The sequence below is a fragment of the Haemaphysalis longicornis genome, unplaced genomic scaffold (assembly GCF_048455015.1).
Source record: "Haemaphysalis longicornis isolate Haplotype H1 unplaced genomic scaffold, Haemaphysalis longicornis Haplotype H1 scaffold_7, whole genome shotgun sequence".
Lineage (NCBI taxonomy): Eukaryota > Metazoa > Arthropoda > Arachnida > Ixodida > Ixodidae > Haemaphysalis > Haemaphysalis longicornis.
Window position 1 is genome coordinate 129,819,533 of NW_027526422.1, and position 17,459 is coordinate 129,836,991.

Below are 17,459 nucleotides of genomic sequence, written 5' to 3' on the forward strand. Positions count from 1 at the left end.
GGAATCCCCATCCTCTGGGCCCCCCGAGACTTTGCTGAGCATCAATCAGACAGTCACGTCCTCAACACCGTCAACCTGCTCACATACACGATCGCTGTACCACAATGCTTCCTTACAACAGATATTAGCCGTCTTCGTTTCCCCTCAGTTGATAGTTCCTTTCCGCTAGGATGGTCCAGCATTATTGCAGGTGGTCTCGGAGCAACATCGATCAGTTGTTCTTGATTAGTTCCCCAACGGGATTAGGGCTGATCGTGTGTGTCTGGCACGCACGTACGATTTAGCACAGCGGTGTTTCTTTTGGCAGAGAGTTTATCGGTGCGCACGGCGCTGTGTCAACGCCGAACCCCTGCCAAAAACACCAATGGCCACCCACACTTCCTGATGGCGCTTTCCAACCGCTCAAAGTACCCTTTCTGCAGTTGTTTTGCGTGGGAATGGACCGTTCGGCATTATATTACATCTGCATCAAAAACACCTGCGTAGCGGTTACAACAATATACCGCAAGGTTTATGCAATTACCCGTGCAATCCCCACCCGCTGTGCTTCTAAGGACACTGATTCTCTCGGCCACGATTTGATTTTGCACTACGGCGCTTCTCAGCAACTGCTTGCTAGCACAGGCCGCTGCTTCTTTCAAATGTTCCACCACCCTCCCGACCTTAAGCGACAGAGCGCGACCTCGCCGCTGCGTGCCACACATAAATCAATGGTCTCAGATATTGGGTCAACAGGGCATCTGTAGGGGCTTCTTGGTGCTGGGTAGCTTGAATTTAAAGCGCTTAAACTTTGACTAGTAAACAAGGACGAGAAAGACCACAAAACAGGACGAAGCGCAAACTAACAACTGAACAATTAGTTTGCACTTCATCCTGTTTTGTAGTCTTTCTCGTACTTGTTTGCTAGTCAAAGTTTACGCACTCTTCATTGAAGCTATCAGATTATGGGGTTTAATGCGCCGAACCTACACCTTGGGTATGAAGGGTGCCGTAGTGGAGCACTCCGGAGTAATGTTGGGAATCTGGGGATGTTTATCGCGCGCCGAAATATCAATGTACAAGTATTTTGGCCTTTCGCATTCCCCTAAAACCAGCCACCGCTTGCCGAAATCGTACCCGCAACCTTGGGCTTAGCAAACTCATGGTCCCCCGGAAGGACAAAACCACACAAACATTAGATTGCTTTCCCCTCACGGCTGAAGCCATTGATCAAGCGACAGAACGTTTACCTTCGCAATTTTATTGTCACCGTTCTTATTTTTACATTGTTTCGCAGTGCTTCCCTACGAGCGATAGTAGCCGTCTGGGTTTCCCCTCACTTGATAGTTCCTTTCCGCTCGGACGGCCCAGCATTACTGCTGGGGGTCTCGGAGGCATAAAAATGTGAAATAAACGTGTTGAACAACAACTCCCTGTTCGTGTCCACCCGTCCCTTCCACTAGGAGATTTAATTTTCTTCCGTCACATTTGCATAAAATTGAGCCGGTAAACATTCTCGAAGATTTTCTCTCTTCTGCACGTCCCTGAGGCTACCCTGTTTCTGAACACCTTATTGCCCTCGCTTGCATCACCGACACAGTGCACCACTGATGTCATAGCTCTGGCGGATTACTCCTGTCAGTTTGCCCGTACCCGTAGGTCTGCTTCTCAGATAGCAAAAAAATTTCTCGTTACCTCAAAAACGAAAGCTACCCTTTTCCTGCATTATGACCTGCCTTGTTGCACTCAAATTCTCGTCACGTGGACCTCTGAAAAACTTGTTCCATAGTGCACCGGTACTTACTTCGTAATCATTCAGGTCATTACCGGCACTAACGAGATTTGGCATCCTGTTACTTCTGCTAGACTCATCAGTGAGCCACAGACATGCATGATTTCATTCGTCTGAAGTATTACTGCTTCTTCAACACATGTTGCGTTTCCTACTCCGCTCTCGCTCTTTGATTTAGCGCCACGGGAGCTAGGTGGGAAGGTGACTTTCCGGGACCGGTTCACTAAGCAAAGTGTACCTCGTTTATAGACCACGTGTACGGAGAATATAGAACACAAAGGGGGCCCATATTAGGTATCACGGCGCACAATCCCACGAGGAAAAGAGGAGGCTAGGAACCTAGGGCATGATCGCCAGCTTCCCTTCACCACGGCTGTTTATGCTGGTTTTTCAAGAAATGCAGGTGCCTTGCACCAGCTTCCCCGTAAAATTATATTCTAAACAAGCATCTGGCACTGCGGAAGGGCGGCATTGACACTGTTGAGTAGTGCCTCATGCGTAGTTGGTCTGTCCTCTTCATTGGCACCTGGCAGGTCGCGAGCGATAGCGCTGAACGCTTTCTTTTTCCATGTTTTTCCTCAGGCTGATCAACTGTAGTACGCAGAGATTGCAGGCTTACCTGAGAAATTCTGTGTTCGAGATTGTCAGCAGTAGTGCATAGTGGTTAAACAGGAACAATGGGGGGCGGGAGGGGGGGGACGGTGGTCATTTAACGTACAGCATAGACATTAGTGCGGACGCAAGCACTCAAACAATGTAGAAAGCGAGACAGCACATGTAACATACATCTGAGCAGCAACATGGCGGGGCAATTATCCCATGCGTGTAGAGAAATTTAAATACGAGCACAGCAGCAACGACATTTATTATTGAAAGAATAATAAAAATAGCAGCGTAACATGAATTATACATGTATAGTGTCCACAGATTACTTTGAGCTCGTTCCCCAGACACTCCTTGGCAGGGTAGATCATTTGTTCCAAGAAATAGAGCACGTTAAACAAACCCACACACAAGAAGAAGGGCGGAACAAACAGGCCTGCGCTCCTTTCGGCGTTCTTCATCAGTGTCGTTGTGTTTATGTCTCTCCTATTTTTAGAAAAAGTATGGGGGCTTTTCCGCAACAATGTGTTTGACTGATAAAGCATGTGGCAACTGTTCCACATCGACCAATCTGTGGTATTGCGGTGAGATTTATCTGTTGTAAGTAATTCAAGAAAATATATGTTGAGCACCTTTTATCAAGGTTGCCTTGTCATGACAAATTCCTGATATAAAACTGCTCTATCAATGATTTGTGTCCACGTCTTCTTGGATAAGATGGCAGCATCACAAAAGGCACCTATATTTCGCTTAGAGTGTTTCACCTAATCAAATAAACTAGTAAACTAGCACATCGACAATTCAGAGTAAAAAGGAGGGGAGGGAACAATCGTACGCAAAAGCACCTGCGAAACACAAGATCACGGTCGAACTAGTATATCTCTCGCTAGGACCCTTGCAAGTGCAGTCCGCTAAATATGAAACAGCGCCTGAGGTTGTTACAATCATCGGTAGACTCCATCTTTAGACGCACACCTCTTCGTTCCAGGTGTCGTAGACAGTTCCTGAGCAAACCTGGGCAAGGCCGTTCATACATTCTTCGATCTGTGCGCCCGTCCTGTTATTCGATATCCACAGCCGGCAACCTGTACGCACAAAGAATGATGTTCATAGTGATTGGATTAGTGCGGTATTCTCGATCACATTCTACCAAATGTTACGCAAGCTAGATACATGCTCCGCATATTTCTGGCATGCAAAGACGCATGCAGGGTCATCCACACGCCCAGGAGGTTATACATGTAAGCCTGCATATCTTCACACAGACAGACACACACACGCACCCACAAATATCTATATCTATATATACATATATAAATACAGAAAGATAGGTCGGCAGTCTACTACGCCAAAGGAGGCATAGGGGTGTGGTTAGGCTCTTTTTTTACTACGGTTAATGAAGTTACGATTTTTTATATACGGAAGAAATAAAGAAAGAAAAACACGCGCCCAGAGTGGAAACCGAACCCACGCCTTTTGTTCGGTCCCCACTCTGGGTGCGTGTTTTTCTTTCTTTCTTTCTTTCGTATATTTAAAAGAAATGTTAACTTCATTAACCATAGTAAAAAAAGAGAGTAACCACACCCCTATGCCTCCTTTGGCGTTGTAGACTGCCGACCTATCTTTCTGCATTTCCTCAACGAGCCCCTCATTTCTTCACTACATATATAAATATGTAGATATATATATATATATATATATATATATATATATATATATATATATATATATATATATATATATGAATTCCATGAGTTTTGCAACGGGCCAGAAGAAACTTTCAGGTAAAAGATATGAACAACTTTGCGATTAACTTCTTTTTATAAATTGGTCCAACAGTCATGGAAGTGGAACTTCCTTCTGTAGGGACAATCTTACAACGCCTTGTAAGATTCTCCCTGAAGAAGGAAGTTCCACCTCCGAAACTCTTGGACTAATTTATAATAAACAAGTTAACCGCAAAGTTGGTCATATCTTTTACCTGAATATATATATATATATATATATATATATATATATATATATATATATATATATATATATATATACGGTCGAACAAAAGAAGTTTCCAATGGTCCAGAAAAAATATCAAAAAGTAGAGTCCGACGCAAGTCTCAAAAAACAAAAACAAACACGTTTACTAACGTTTCGACTGGTGGTCCAGTCTTCATCGGAGTAACATTTACAGTACACTGCAGAACGCTTTTATAGGTGCGTGTGGAGAGAGGAGGCAGTTGCGCTACAGTGCGCCCTCTTTGAAAGAAATCATACGTCATCATTCAGCAAAACAAGAAAAAACGCAAGACATACACATGAGAGGGAATGCACTGCCCTCCCTCTTTTTTGGGAGAAAAGGTGCGCTACAATGCGCCCTGTTTGGCAAGTTATTGGCAAGTTATTGGCAAGTGGTACAACAAAGAGAAGAGAAAAATGCAAAGGGGCGTCTAGGAAGGAGGTAAATTGGCGCCTCTCCTCATAGGAATTAACAGAAGAAGCGGGGGCGGGGAAGAGAAAGGAGTAAAGGCGGCAGAACGAGATAAGGAAGTGGGGAACGCGCGTCATCACGTCATCGCTTTTCGTCTTAGGAACGTGTCAACAGAAGAAGCGGGGTGAAAGCGGCAGAACGAGATAAGGAACTGGGGAGCACGCGTCAGCGCGCCTTCGCTTTTCGTCTTAGGAATGTGTCACGTGAAGCCGGCGCTATGTGGCTAAGCCGGCGCTAAGAGGCTAATTGAGTGAACCTGGAGGGATAAAGCCGGCGCTGGTATGCCTAAAAAGAGGATTGGTCACGCAAGAAGCGAACGGAAGAAAGGCGAGTAATTATTGTGGCAAACATGTCAACGCGCCTACGCCTTCGTTCAGCCCAGAGGATGCGGTTTTGAACTTAAATATGAGATATGATTCGCGAACTTCGCGTGCGTGGTTGCTGTTGAAATTGGATTCAATTATTGTTACCTTCAAATTATTAATGAATGACCCGGGATTCCGACGTGACGGGACAAAGGAAGGTTAGGAAGAGACTTGGCGTGTGCCCTATTATTGTTGAACCTTAATCTAAAAGCGTTCGCCGTCTGGCCAATATATTGCAGGTGGCAGGTATTGCACTCGAGCAGGTAAACTACGTTGGCGCTGTCACAGTTAAAATTTCCCTTCAGTTTTACAGAGAAGTGCGAGGCGGTGCTAGAGGCGGTTTTGTTTTCGTCATGTGGGGGCATACCTGACAACGAGGCTTGTTGCAGGGCCCACAACCGGTCACTGGTGAATGGCTGAGCCTCGAAGATGTCAGAATGTCGCGCAGGTTTTTGTTTCGCCTATAGACAACACGTGGTGGTTCGGAAAATATAGATGCTAGTCGAGGACTTTGATTTAATATGTTGTGATGCTTTCGAAGTATGCCAGAAACATTCGGCACAGATGCGGAGTGAGTGAGAACTAGGTTACTTGAAGGGGGTCGGTCGGCCGGCTTCCTGGAGTTAAGGAGTTCATTGCGGCTCAGCGCTCCTGCTCGGCAAATGGAATCGTCAATTAATTGGAGCGGGTACTTTTGTTTGAGCAGATTGTTTTTTAGTCCCTCACAGTTTGAAAGAAAATCTGTTTCCTTGGAGCATATCCGGCTGAAGCGGTGCGCTTGAGTGTAGGGTATGCCCGTTTTCCAGTGCTTAATGTGACTACTTTGAAAATCCAAATATTGATGGGAGTCCGTCGGTTTTCGGTAAAGGGTGGTCTCTAATTTGTTCTGCGAGACAGATACCGTGAGACAGATATATATATATATATATATATATTGTGATGATCTCAGTGTTCGGTGGTGGTAACCACGAAACGTGTACGCAAGATCAATGACGACAGAGACGTCAACACGAAGGTGAAGCATAGATGCAATATATTGCAGAGAGCCGGAAAGCTGGGATGCGCAGAACGGGACGGACAAAGAATAACAAAATAGAGAAATAAAAGAATGAAACACAACGAGAGAGGAAAGCGTGACGAAGTCCTTTCTGTAGCAGTTTCTTGGCGATTCATGGGAAGGCGCACAAGCGTAAAGAAAACCAGAACAGTCTCACTCGTGCAGTCCATTGAGGCTCGGTTGCGAGTGGCTCAATGGCTCCACGCGGACCGAAATGGAAGGCGAAGCCACCAGGCGCAGCGAAAACGTCAGGAGAGAGATACCGGCGCTGTTTCCCGGTGCAGTAACGGATCCGGTTGGTGACCAAGTGGTACCTGGTGATGTCCCGGTGCAGTCGCACGGGTGCCGTCGATGGGTGTATTCGCAGCTGATGCTGGCGCACCCCGAACGCTCGTCCGCCCAAAAGCCCGATTGCGTTCCTTCGCCTCTTCCTCTTCTTCCAGGATCTTTTCTTTCCTCGAGGCGCATACCCATTAGAGGGTGATTGGCCTCCTCTCCTTCCGCTGTTTTCTTTTCTGCGCCTGTTTTCTCACTGCAGCTCATCACATTACCCCCGGCTGCAGAAAGTGGTTTGGGGTGAGGCCACACACAGACTTTCAGAAGACACCGGTGGGCGAAAGGTGGTGCAGGAAAAGAAAACAAAACACTGTTTGCACAGTCAACAATTTTTTCGAACCGGCCCTAAGCATCGTCCGGACACCACTACACCTCACTGGTGAGACGCCAAAACAAGGTTGAAAATGTTGACCTTAGGGCACAGATGCTTAGGCTCATCGTGGTCGGTATGTGCGCTATGGGCTTGTCGTTTTCGTTAAAACCGTACTTTTAGTTACGCACAGGCCAACAGTCGGCATCTTTCTCAAAGGACTGACGCCCACTTCCCTTTTTAGATTTGCCGTCTTGCACGGCTCACAGGTCCTAAGGAATCTTCGGACGTCAGCGTAAACATTTGGCCAATAAAAATCCCGAGAATTCTTTTACTTGTTTTCAGGAATCTATGATGGCCTGGTACTCCTTCATGTGCCTTCTTCATTACCGCGTCTCTAAAAGGATGCGGAATTACAAGTTGCTGTATGGGGCGGCCAGACGGCAACGAGTACCGACGGTACAACAACCCCTTTTGCCAGACAAACTTGCAGGAGTTCTCTTTATCCGAAGAGGACTCTGCCGATGCCATCTTCATGCAGTTGTCTAGCGTCTTGCCCAGCTGTTGCTGTTGGCGCATCTCTTTTGTTGTAACACCGGCGAACATGATGGGACTTGCCGGCCGGCTATGCTGCACCTTGTGATGGACGTGGCTGGTGTTCTCGTCGGCCGAAGGAAAAAATTTTTTCACTTTTAAATGCGAATGCATTTCTTAGTCGGGGGTTGTCGTGCTCCGTCGGCGTGCGCCCGCAGGTGTACCTTGCGCGAGAGAACACGAGATGCCGCGAGCAAGCTCGCCTTCTTCTTCTTCTTCTCTACTTCCTCCTCGTTCAAAGCGCGTGCAAGTTCCTCTTTCTCCTCCTCTGCTTTTAAATGCGAATGCATTTCTTAGTCGGGGGTTGTCGTGCTCCGTCGGCGTGCACCCGCAGGTGTTATCTCCCCGCGCTCCTCCTCGCCCCTAGCAACAGCTGTGGCGCGCCTAGCAACCGGAGCAGGTGGTAGCTAGGGCGGGAGTAGCGGAGGGCAAGGGGAGAGGAGGAGCGCGCTCGGGCGTGTGAGGGCGCTCGCATCGCGGAGCTCGGCGGGCTCTCTCTCCTCTCCGCGTACCCTCTCTCCGCTCGCTGTGCTCGGAATCTATATAATGCAGTGGAGCGTGCGCCTGGCGCCTTGATAGCGATTCTTCATTAAGTACGCCATTAATAATAATTACTCGCACCGCACTCATCGGCGCACCCAATGCATTCGCATTTCCGCACGATCCCCTTCGGGGAGGTGGGGGGATTTTTTTTTATGTGTGTGGGTTTAGTGCCGGCACCGGCATTTCGTCGGTCGCAGATATCTTGCCGGCCACCGGCATTTTACCGTCCCCGGATATTGTGCTAGAAGCTGGCAATTTATCTTGCCCAGATATCGTGCCGGCTGTATTCCATTGGGGGATTAATGTGTTCAAATATGAACAAACACAATATTTTGTTTGTCGCGACCAAGTGAACTATCGGTCGGCATTTCTTGCCGGTAGTCGGTATTCTACGATCTTCCGAGCTAATGAATTTTTTCTCGGGCATTGTTTATTCGCATATGTATTTTAAACAAACATCTAACCTATCTAGTCCTACCTAACCCAACCTAACCCAAACCAATAAATCCGCAAAGTGTGTCCTACCAAGCTATCCTAACCTAACCTACCCTAACCCAACACAACACAACACAACACAACACTCCATACCACACGCAAAAAGGCGGGTGTCGAATAAGCAAAAAATCTGTCGTTGATTCCTCTGTCTTAAGATTCAGTAAAACACGAAAGTGAAATGTGCAGCGAAATCTACAGCTGAGCATGATTTGCGGGTGGGCACCTGGGTGTGCTTGGCGAGCGACGTCTTGCTGGAGGGTCGCTTCGGAAAAAGTGTACTGGAGTCATTTTCGTGACGGATATGACGTCAGTAAAACGTTGGGGTTAGCATAATCATCATCATCCTCATCACCAGCCTATCTACGCCCACTGCAAGGCAAGGGCCTCTCCCTTTAATCTTTAATTAACCCGGTCCTGTGCTAACTGCGACCAATTTATCCCCGCAAACTTCTGGACCTGATCTGCCCATCTAACTTTCTGCCGCCCTCTGCCAAGCTTGCCTTCTTTAGGGATCCACTCTGCTACCCTTAATGATCAATGGTTATCTTGCATTCGCATTACATGCCCTGCCCAGGTCCATTTCTTCTTCCTAATTTCGACTAATACGTCCTTAACACGCGTTTTTTTCCTGATCTACTCCGCTCTCTACTTGTTTCATAATGCTACACCTATCATCTTCCGTTCCATTGCTCGCTGAGTCACCCTCAATCTCAGTTGAACCCTCTTAGTGAGCCTCCACGTTTCTGCCCCGTAAGTGAGTACCGGTAAGGTGCAACTGTCATACACTTTCTTCTTCAGGGTCAATGGTAGGCTCCCATTCATTATCTGAAAATGCCTTCCGAATGCACTCCACCTCATTCTTATCCTTCTAATTATCTCGGCCTCATGGTTGGGATCCGGGGTTACAATTCGGATTAACTAGATATATTCGCTTAGAGCACTGCACGGGCCCGGGCCGGCCCGAAAGCCCAAGCCCGGCCCGGCCCGCGGGCCGGGCCGGGCCTCCTGAAGTTGAATATCGAGGGGCCAGTGCCGGGCACGGGCTCCGTGCCGCGGGCCCGGGCTGGGCTCGGGCTCAGTACAGTGGACCCGGGCCGAGCTTGGGCTCGACGCCACGGGCCCGGGCCGGGCTCGGGCTCGACGCCACGGGGCCGGGCCGGGCTCGGGCTTGAATTCATAGCCCCGGCCGTTAATACTTTCGACGTGACGTGTAGAAAAGAGCATAAAATTGAATATTCTGAGTATACTTTTACGCGCTTCTTGATGTTAGTTGTGCACATTGTTTCAAAAACGTGTTTTGCTAGGGCTGATGGTCACTACACTGCAACTCTATTGACATTTCATGTACTGCATCAATATTCTATATTTTGGTGTATAACATATCAAAGATAGGGTTACAAGAAATGATGTAGCGGAGACGAAATTGATTAAGCCACCCTGGAGCTCTGCACCTATGTCCGTGTACGTGTGTTTTAGATGTCGAACCAATCTAAATGCGGCTGCCGTGGCTGGAAATCAAACTCGCGACCTAGATCAGCGCCACCGCTTAACAACCACTCCAGGGGAAATATTTCAACGCACGCACATACTCGTGGATTCAAATGGAGAGCAAGAAATTTGATTAATACCAACTTGTGACCGAGACAACCACATGACGTTGCAAGAGTCTGGTCATCAAAGGTGATGGTGTCTCTCGTGTGAGAATACGAGCTATTATTACGCCAATGTGGCCTGAACTGCAGACGGTGTGAGCTAAACTGCGTGTTTTTAAACCCTTAATTTTTGCGTTACAATTCAGGGGGTGCTTGTACAGACTAGAGGCTCCGTCTGATTTCCCGCTACGAAGACACTCGACGAAATATAATAAACAAGTTTTCTTCAACGTCTAAGATCAGGCCTGGTCACACACATGCGGGCCTTCCCTAGGCTCAGAAAAAAGACTGTGCCCGGGCTGGGCGTGGGCTTGAGACGACGGGCCCGGACCGGGCCTGGGATTGAGACGACGGGCCCGGGCCAGGCCAGGGCTAGGCTCACCTATGAATGCCAAAGCCCGGGCCGGGCCCGGGCTCGGTGTTACGGGCCCTGGTCGGGCTCCGGCTTCACAAAGCGGGCTCGGGCCGGGCTCTGGCCCTAAAATCAGGCCCGTGCAGTGCTCTATATTCGCTTAACACTTCTACTGCCTCACCACCTACCTCAAATCGCTGTGCTGTTCCGAGGTTATTGATAATAACTTTAGTTTTCTGCTTAATAATTTTCAGGCCCACTGTTCTACTTTGTTTATCCAGTGCGGAAAGCATGGTTTGCAATTCGTCCTTCGAGTTACTTAGCAAGGCAACGTCGTCAGCAAATCTGAGGTTACTGAGGTAATCTCCATTAACCCTTACTCCCACCTGCTCCCAATCCAATGTTCTAAATACTTCTTGTAAACATGGTATGAATAACCATTCAGAGATAGTGTCGCCTTGTCTGACGCCCTTTGTTATGGGTATTTTACCGCTTTCCTTCTGGAGGATGATGGTAGCTGTAGACCCATTGTAAATATCACCTAGTATTTTTACATAATGTTCGTCTACACCGTGGTTCCGTAACGCCTGAATGACTGCTGAGGTTTCGACCGAGTAAAATGCTTTCGCATTATCAATGAAGGCTATATAAAGGGGTTAAGTATACTACTTGCACTCCTCTATTACCTGATTGGTCGTGTGAATATGGTTCATTGTTGATACCATCTACAAAGCCCTGCTTTTTCTTTAGGTTGACTGATATCTAAGGAGGCAGAAATTCTCGTAGCGATTACATTGGTAAGTAGCCTGTTGACGACTGACAGTAAGCTGACCGGCCAGTAATTTTTCAAGTCCTTTATGTGACCTTTCTTAAGTATTTGGTTGATCTTCGCGTACTTCCAAGATTCTGGTACACTCGCGGTCATTAGGCATTGCGTGTACACGTTTGCCAGTTTTAGTAGTACAATTGCCCCGCCATACTTTAAAGGTCTGCTGTTATCTGATCTTCAGCAGGTGCTTTGGCCGCTTTCATTCCTTTCAAAGCCTTCATTACTTCTGTCTTTACTGGTGGGATGTCCATCTCCTCTGAACTACTTCCTCGTTCGGCATTATCCTGGATGTCCCGGCTGTTGTACAGATCTCTGTAGAACTACTCGGCGGCTATGACTATTTTATTGGTATTTTTGATGGCATTGTCATGCTTCTCTTCAAGTGCATACATCTGATTTCTCCTCATGCCTAAACGCCTGTTCACTGCTTTCAGGATGCCTCCGTTTTTTAGAGCATATTGGGCTATCGGGGCATAAAACACTTTGGCGGTAAATTATAAAACACAAACATGAACAACCCTAAATATGGCGTACTCTTTAGTACTGAAGGTTCCTTCCCAGCAAGAAGACCTTTCGTGCAGGGGTGCACCCTTTACAGCCTTTTGCTTCTTTGTACTGGCGTCACTTCCGTGACAGATATGACGTCACCGAAATGTTTTTGTATCCGGGAATCAAACACTTTCGCATTAAAAAAGACGGAATGCTGCAACATAGCGGAGCTTTTGAGTGAATAAACCCAGCGAACAAGGCAAAGGCAATCATAAGGAACAAACCTTACAAAAATCACCACAGAATATGAATGGAGGCGGGATCGAACGTGCGACCTCGAGATCAGACACCAAAGGAGTAACCAGAGAGCCAGATTCACCGCGGCTGATTCTGTGCCTGGCAAAGGCAGACATAGCAGCCACAATGGGGTAAGCCTAGGCCGCCAATCGGAAGACAGGGCGGTCAAATATCACTGCCGTAGGAAGTGCGGCTGCCGGCAATATATCCACTTCCAGTTTTTATACTGCTCCTTCGAATTGTCTCATCTCTCTCTCTCTCTCTCCATATATATATATATATATATATATATATATATATATATATATATATATATATATATTGTGAGAATCAATCTGTCCGATGCGATAGTGCCCACTTCAAGGAGACATGGATAAGGGCCCTTGTACTGTCATGGCCAATTCATCGTATAGTTCGTCTGCTTCCCAGGACAGGACAATTATCATCATCATGCCGTACCTCATCTATTCTTCATACCTATCCTCATCATCACTCCTGGGGCTGGAGTTCTTGGTTGCCGCTCGGAATAAACGCGCTGTTTCCACTACCTCTGCGACGTGTCTTCTGGGTGGCGGCTGGCCTTGACGTCTCCCTCAGTATATATATATATATATATATATGTGGCGCTGGCTACCACCCTCAAGCGTCAGATACACTTCTAGTAAATATAAATAGCCCAGAAAGTGAAGGAGCACACAATCGCCCAGATAGCCGAATGGGTAAGGCATTCGACATGTAATCGAAAGGCGTGGGTTCGGTCCCCACTCTGGGCGCGTGTTTTTCTTTCTTTCTGCTGTATAATTAAAAAAAATGTTTATTTAATTAACCGTAGTGAAAAACAGAAAGAGCCTAACCACACCCCTATGCCTCCTTTGGCGTTGTAGACTGCTGACATAATATTCTATATATATATATATATATATATATATATATATATATATATATATATATATATATATATATATAGCTTCACATCACCCGCAAATGGTGGAGCTGCGATAGCTCGCATTCTCAAAATTTTGTCATGTTCGATACTCGGAAGTAATGAGGGTGTCTCTCGACCCACGAGCACCTTGAGCGTGCCTGTCTCGGCTCTAAACACTTGGGAAGGGGGTAATATCTGCCCTGCTGAGGGCGAAAAGCCTGTCAGCGCTCTTTTCCTCCAATTTGGGCCGACACTGGCCGGCTGGGCGACGCGCCAAATTTTAGAGGAAGCTCTCTTAGTGTAATGCAAATTCCCCATAGACAGGATAGTCGACCGAAAAGCTCTGATAAGATCACTGGACACGCGGCGCGTACGCGAAACCGGCTTTTATTGTGTCACAATGGTTACATAAAAATCCCGAAAGAGGAACGCTCCTTCATAAGACATTACACCCACCGATGATGAAGAAGGAGTACAACCGTGTATTACTATATCATAAACTGCGTATAACATACATTTAGACCATTCTTAGATATGTATACTTATGGGCGGATAATCTTCGCATGGGCTCGTTCTTCTTTTGCGATTTGGGCCTTTGAAGGCTAGAGGACTTGGCCGCACTTTCAGCGGAAGTTGGACGTACTTTCAGCGATATTTTTGACGCACTTTGGATAGACTTTTGTCGGCAAAAAGATGTCGGGCTTCCCTCAATTTCATTTAGGGATGGATTGAAATTTCGTACTCACTGACTAGACGATTCTAGCCAAATTAGCTTGTTGAATCAGGCACGACGAGCTGGTTTTTAAACATTGGTTTCTACCTCACGGTTGTAGCTGTGGTTCCTTGACAACAAGGAGGGCATATTTAGAGAGGACTTCCCTAGAGGAGAGAACCTAGCTAGCGAGGAAAACAAGCGATAACCGTCCGGTGGAACTTTGCAAACACCCTAATCTCCCAACAGTGACCCTGCATGTACTGTCGGGACATCATCTAACGGTCACGGGCGCCGGTAACGCCGCACATTTTCCTTCCTTATTTCCACTTTTTATCAGGACAACTACCATCTCTCCAGAGTCAGGTTCCCGCGACTTAAGTTCGTTTCGAAAGGAGCGTTTAGGAGCGTCCAGCGATGATACGCATGTTTGCCGCCTCGCTTTCCCCAAAACGTACCATCCCGTCATTAGCCGGCGTTCTTGGCCTGAACTATTCACGGGTGCCGCCAAGTGCCCTACGTCTTGCGTTTTTTGCCGACAACGCAAACAAATCAACAGTGCCTGAAGGCCGGGTGAAGAACGCTCCATCTCCATCCGCTCCATTCTACATTGTCGAAATTATTTTTTATAAGCCTTTTTCATCCGTACGGCATAACAGGTAACCGACAGGGCGTCCCGGAGGTACGTCGGTTAACTTGGTTCAACGAAACAGCCCCAAATTCTAGCAGCTGCGCATCAGAACTCTTTGAGCTCTTTGTGCATGACATTTTGAGTCACGGCCTACCCCCATTCTTCTTACCGACCGCGGGAAAACATTCTTCTCAGCACTTCTTCCGCTATTTATTTGGGCTACTGGCACAACCGAAAACTGGACGTTGAGCTCCTATCCTCAAACTAATCAACGGAATCACAGATGTCACCGTGCCGCCTCTAAAATCATCTCTATTTTTATCATCCCTGACACAAAGAACTAGGACACTACACTTTTTAGTGTACGCTCACAATACCGCAGTAAAACAATCACTGGCTTCTCATATTTCTTAACATTTTAGAGCCTCACTAAACCTATTATTCTTAATGCCGCTTTCGTTTTGCTCTTGTCTTTTCAGGAGCGAACAATTTTGAAAAGTTCCTCTCACGTCTTGAGAACTACCACCAGCCTCGTCGGGTTGACCACTAGCCTGCCAAGAGGACCGGCACCTCATCATGATGAGGCCCATGGAAATGTTTTTTTGAGACCAGGAGGTCAGTTTGAACTGCTTTATGCGCCACGGGATTGTATGAAAAAAATTGTTTGTCTTTTCTAGTTTTGCACCGTTCTCTAGCAGACCGTGAAACGCACCAATATTTGATGGTGGCAGGACTGAATGTTTGAGAATACCGTCGCTGTCCAATGTCGCTCCACGGTCCTATCGCCAGCATCTAACTATACCGTACACGATAAACGTGTTTAATACATACAATCCTAACACCCTATCAGTAAGTTCACTCCTGCGGCTAAAAAGCAAACGTACCCAGAACAACATATATGCCGCCGACGACGTCGTATTTTTGTGTCACAAGCCCTTCAATCACCAGTAATCGATTGTCTGTTAATTTTCTTTCTCGTCTTGTTCGCTATAATGCCAAAATGCAGCAATTCTCACCGACAGGGATTTGAATTGTAGTACACTTTTATATATCACAAGCAGCTCCTGTAAACATCCAGTTGTCTGAATGTACTGTTCACAGAATTACAATTGCGGAGGGATAACCTTGAAATAGACACTGCTAATAGTGAGAGCAGAGTGAGGGTGATACAGTTTCCTTTAAACTATAAAGTTCTCTTACCTAAAGTTGCGTTGTCGTACTTGGCAACATAGCAGGATTCGTAGTCACCAAAAGGAATCTGTACTTCGTAAGTCGTGTCGGGGTCTGTAAATATGAAGGTTAAAGAGAAAATGCGCGTGCACCAAATTTGTTTTACTGTCATTACCCACAATCACACAAGACAAATCATTAATTTCCCTATTGTATCTGCTCCAACGTTTCTCTGCTGCTGGGGCTATTGCCTTTTTATTGCGGCCCTAATGTCCCACCATATCTCTGCGAATCAATAATTTACTGATTATAGTAATGTTATGGTGGGTAAAAGGTATTGGCGCACGCCGCAAAAAAAATTGTTCTTAGGGCAAGTACGTCTGCTTACGTGCTTCGAAGGCGAGAGCCTTCTGATACTTGTCAGAGACTGCTTTCCTACTTCATTGTATTTCTGTTTCTTTCGTTGCTTTTATTTACGCACCTCTGGGCGAAGATTACTTAGACTTTTTTACTGGTACAGAAAGTTCGCGTTTTTGCTTCCTGTTAGTTTTTTCGTATTTTGGCAGGAAATAAATGAAAAACTACACTGAAAACACACGGCGCTGCGTCCCCAGTGTTGAGACAGGGATACATTTGTTCTACTCACGTGCCGTAGCAGTCGTGTTTCAGACGGCACGCAATGTTGTAACTTCTGGTGTACCACTGCTAACGTGTTGAGGTAGCAAGGCGGTAAATCATTCAGCTCCCACCCTGTAGCTTCGGGTGTAAACCCCCTACACACTAAACTGTGTCGTTTACTCTTTACACCAGCGACCATTTCCTCTATCGAAACGCAGCCACAAGAACGTTCATTGGTGTTTCGATTAATGTGGCACTTAAGGTTTTCGTCTAAAATGCCGCAAAACATTTACAGCGTCAGTCCACATACGTTGGCTCCAGCACTACGCCCCTTCCATAACAACCACGCATATGAAACGCCGCTTTCCATTCATTTTTTAACTCCGAATTTTCACTCTTCATTCCATAGCAGAGTCACCTGTCTTTCGTCCCATCCAATATTGTAGGCAGCATTGTGTTACAGTGATGGTCCTCCTTTGGTATGTTTTAGACGCCCGATGCTATGCCTAATGTCCTGTTTCCTTTATAATCATCATCATCATCAGCATATCCACGCCCACTGCAGAGCATAGTCTACAATTCTACAATTCTCCCGGTAATGTGCTAGCTGCGACCAATTTATCCCCGCAAACTTGTTGACCTCATCTGCCCATTTAACTTTCTGCCGCCCCTTGTCACGCTTGCTTTCTCTAGGTTTCCACTCTGTTTCCCCTAATGACCAACGGTTATCTTGCCTTCGCATTCCATGCCCTGTCCCCACCCATTTCTTCTTATTTTCTGCTTACATGCCTTTACACGCCTTTGTTCCCTTACCTACTCCGCTCTCTTCTTGTCCCATAGTTTACTTCGTATTTGAGCTAAAATATCTTTAACGCGAGTTTCTCGTTCATATAAGACATTTGTTTCTTACCTCCAAGTTAGTCTTGTTATCCTTCTTTCTATGGCTCGTCTAGCGGACCTAGGTTGCTTTGAAGCTGTTTGGTAACAGGCCAACTTTACGCCTTTATAAATCGTAATCCGGAGTAACGGGATCGTTGTGTACCTCTCCTATAGTCGCACTGGTAATATGCTACGCAATACGTGTTTGTACTTGCCGCCTTCAGTCTAGCTGATGCTAATTTTACGGTTGATTTATATTCTTCTGGTGTTTATCATCACGAAGACGTTTCATGTATAGAAACAGTCATTCTTCCACCTTTTGAAGAATGCTTCGGCAAGTTTTGAG

The 17,459-nt window shown here is 46.5% G+C and overlaps 1 protein-coding gene across 1 annotated transcript in view; it reads right to left on the reverse strand.

Moving 5' to 3' along the window:
* Positions 1–2,617: 2,617 nt before the first annotated feature.
* Positions 2,618–17,459, reverse strand: part of LOC144146974 (uncharacterized) — a 35,928-nt gene continuing 21,086 nt past the window's right edge. The window contains exons 4-5 of the mRNA XM_077678963.1: positions 15,647–15,730; positions 2,618–3,459 (exon numbers count right to left, since the gene is read on the reverse strand). Of these exons, the coding sequence (XP_077535089.1) occupies positions 3,338–3,459; positions 15,647–15,730 (206 nt within the window). The 3' untranslated portion in view covers positions 2,618–3,337. The remainder of the gene's footprint in view (positions 3,460–15,646; positions 15,731–17,459) is intronic.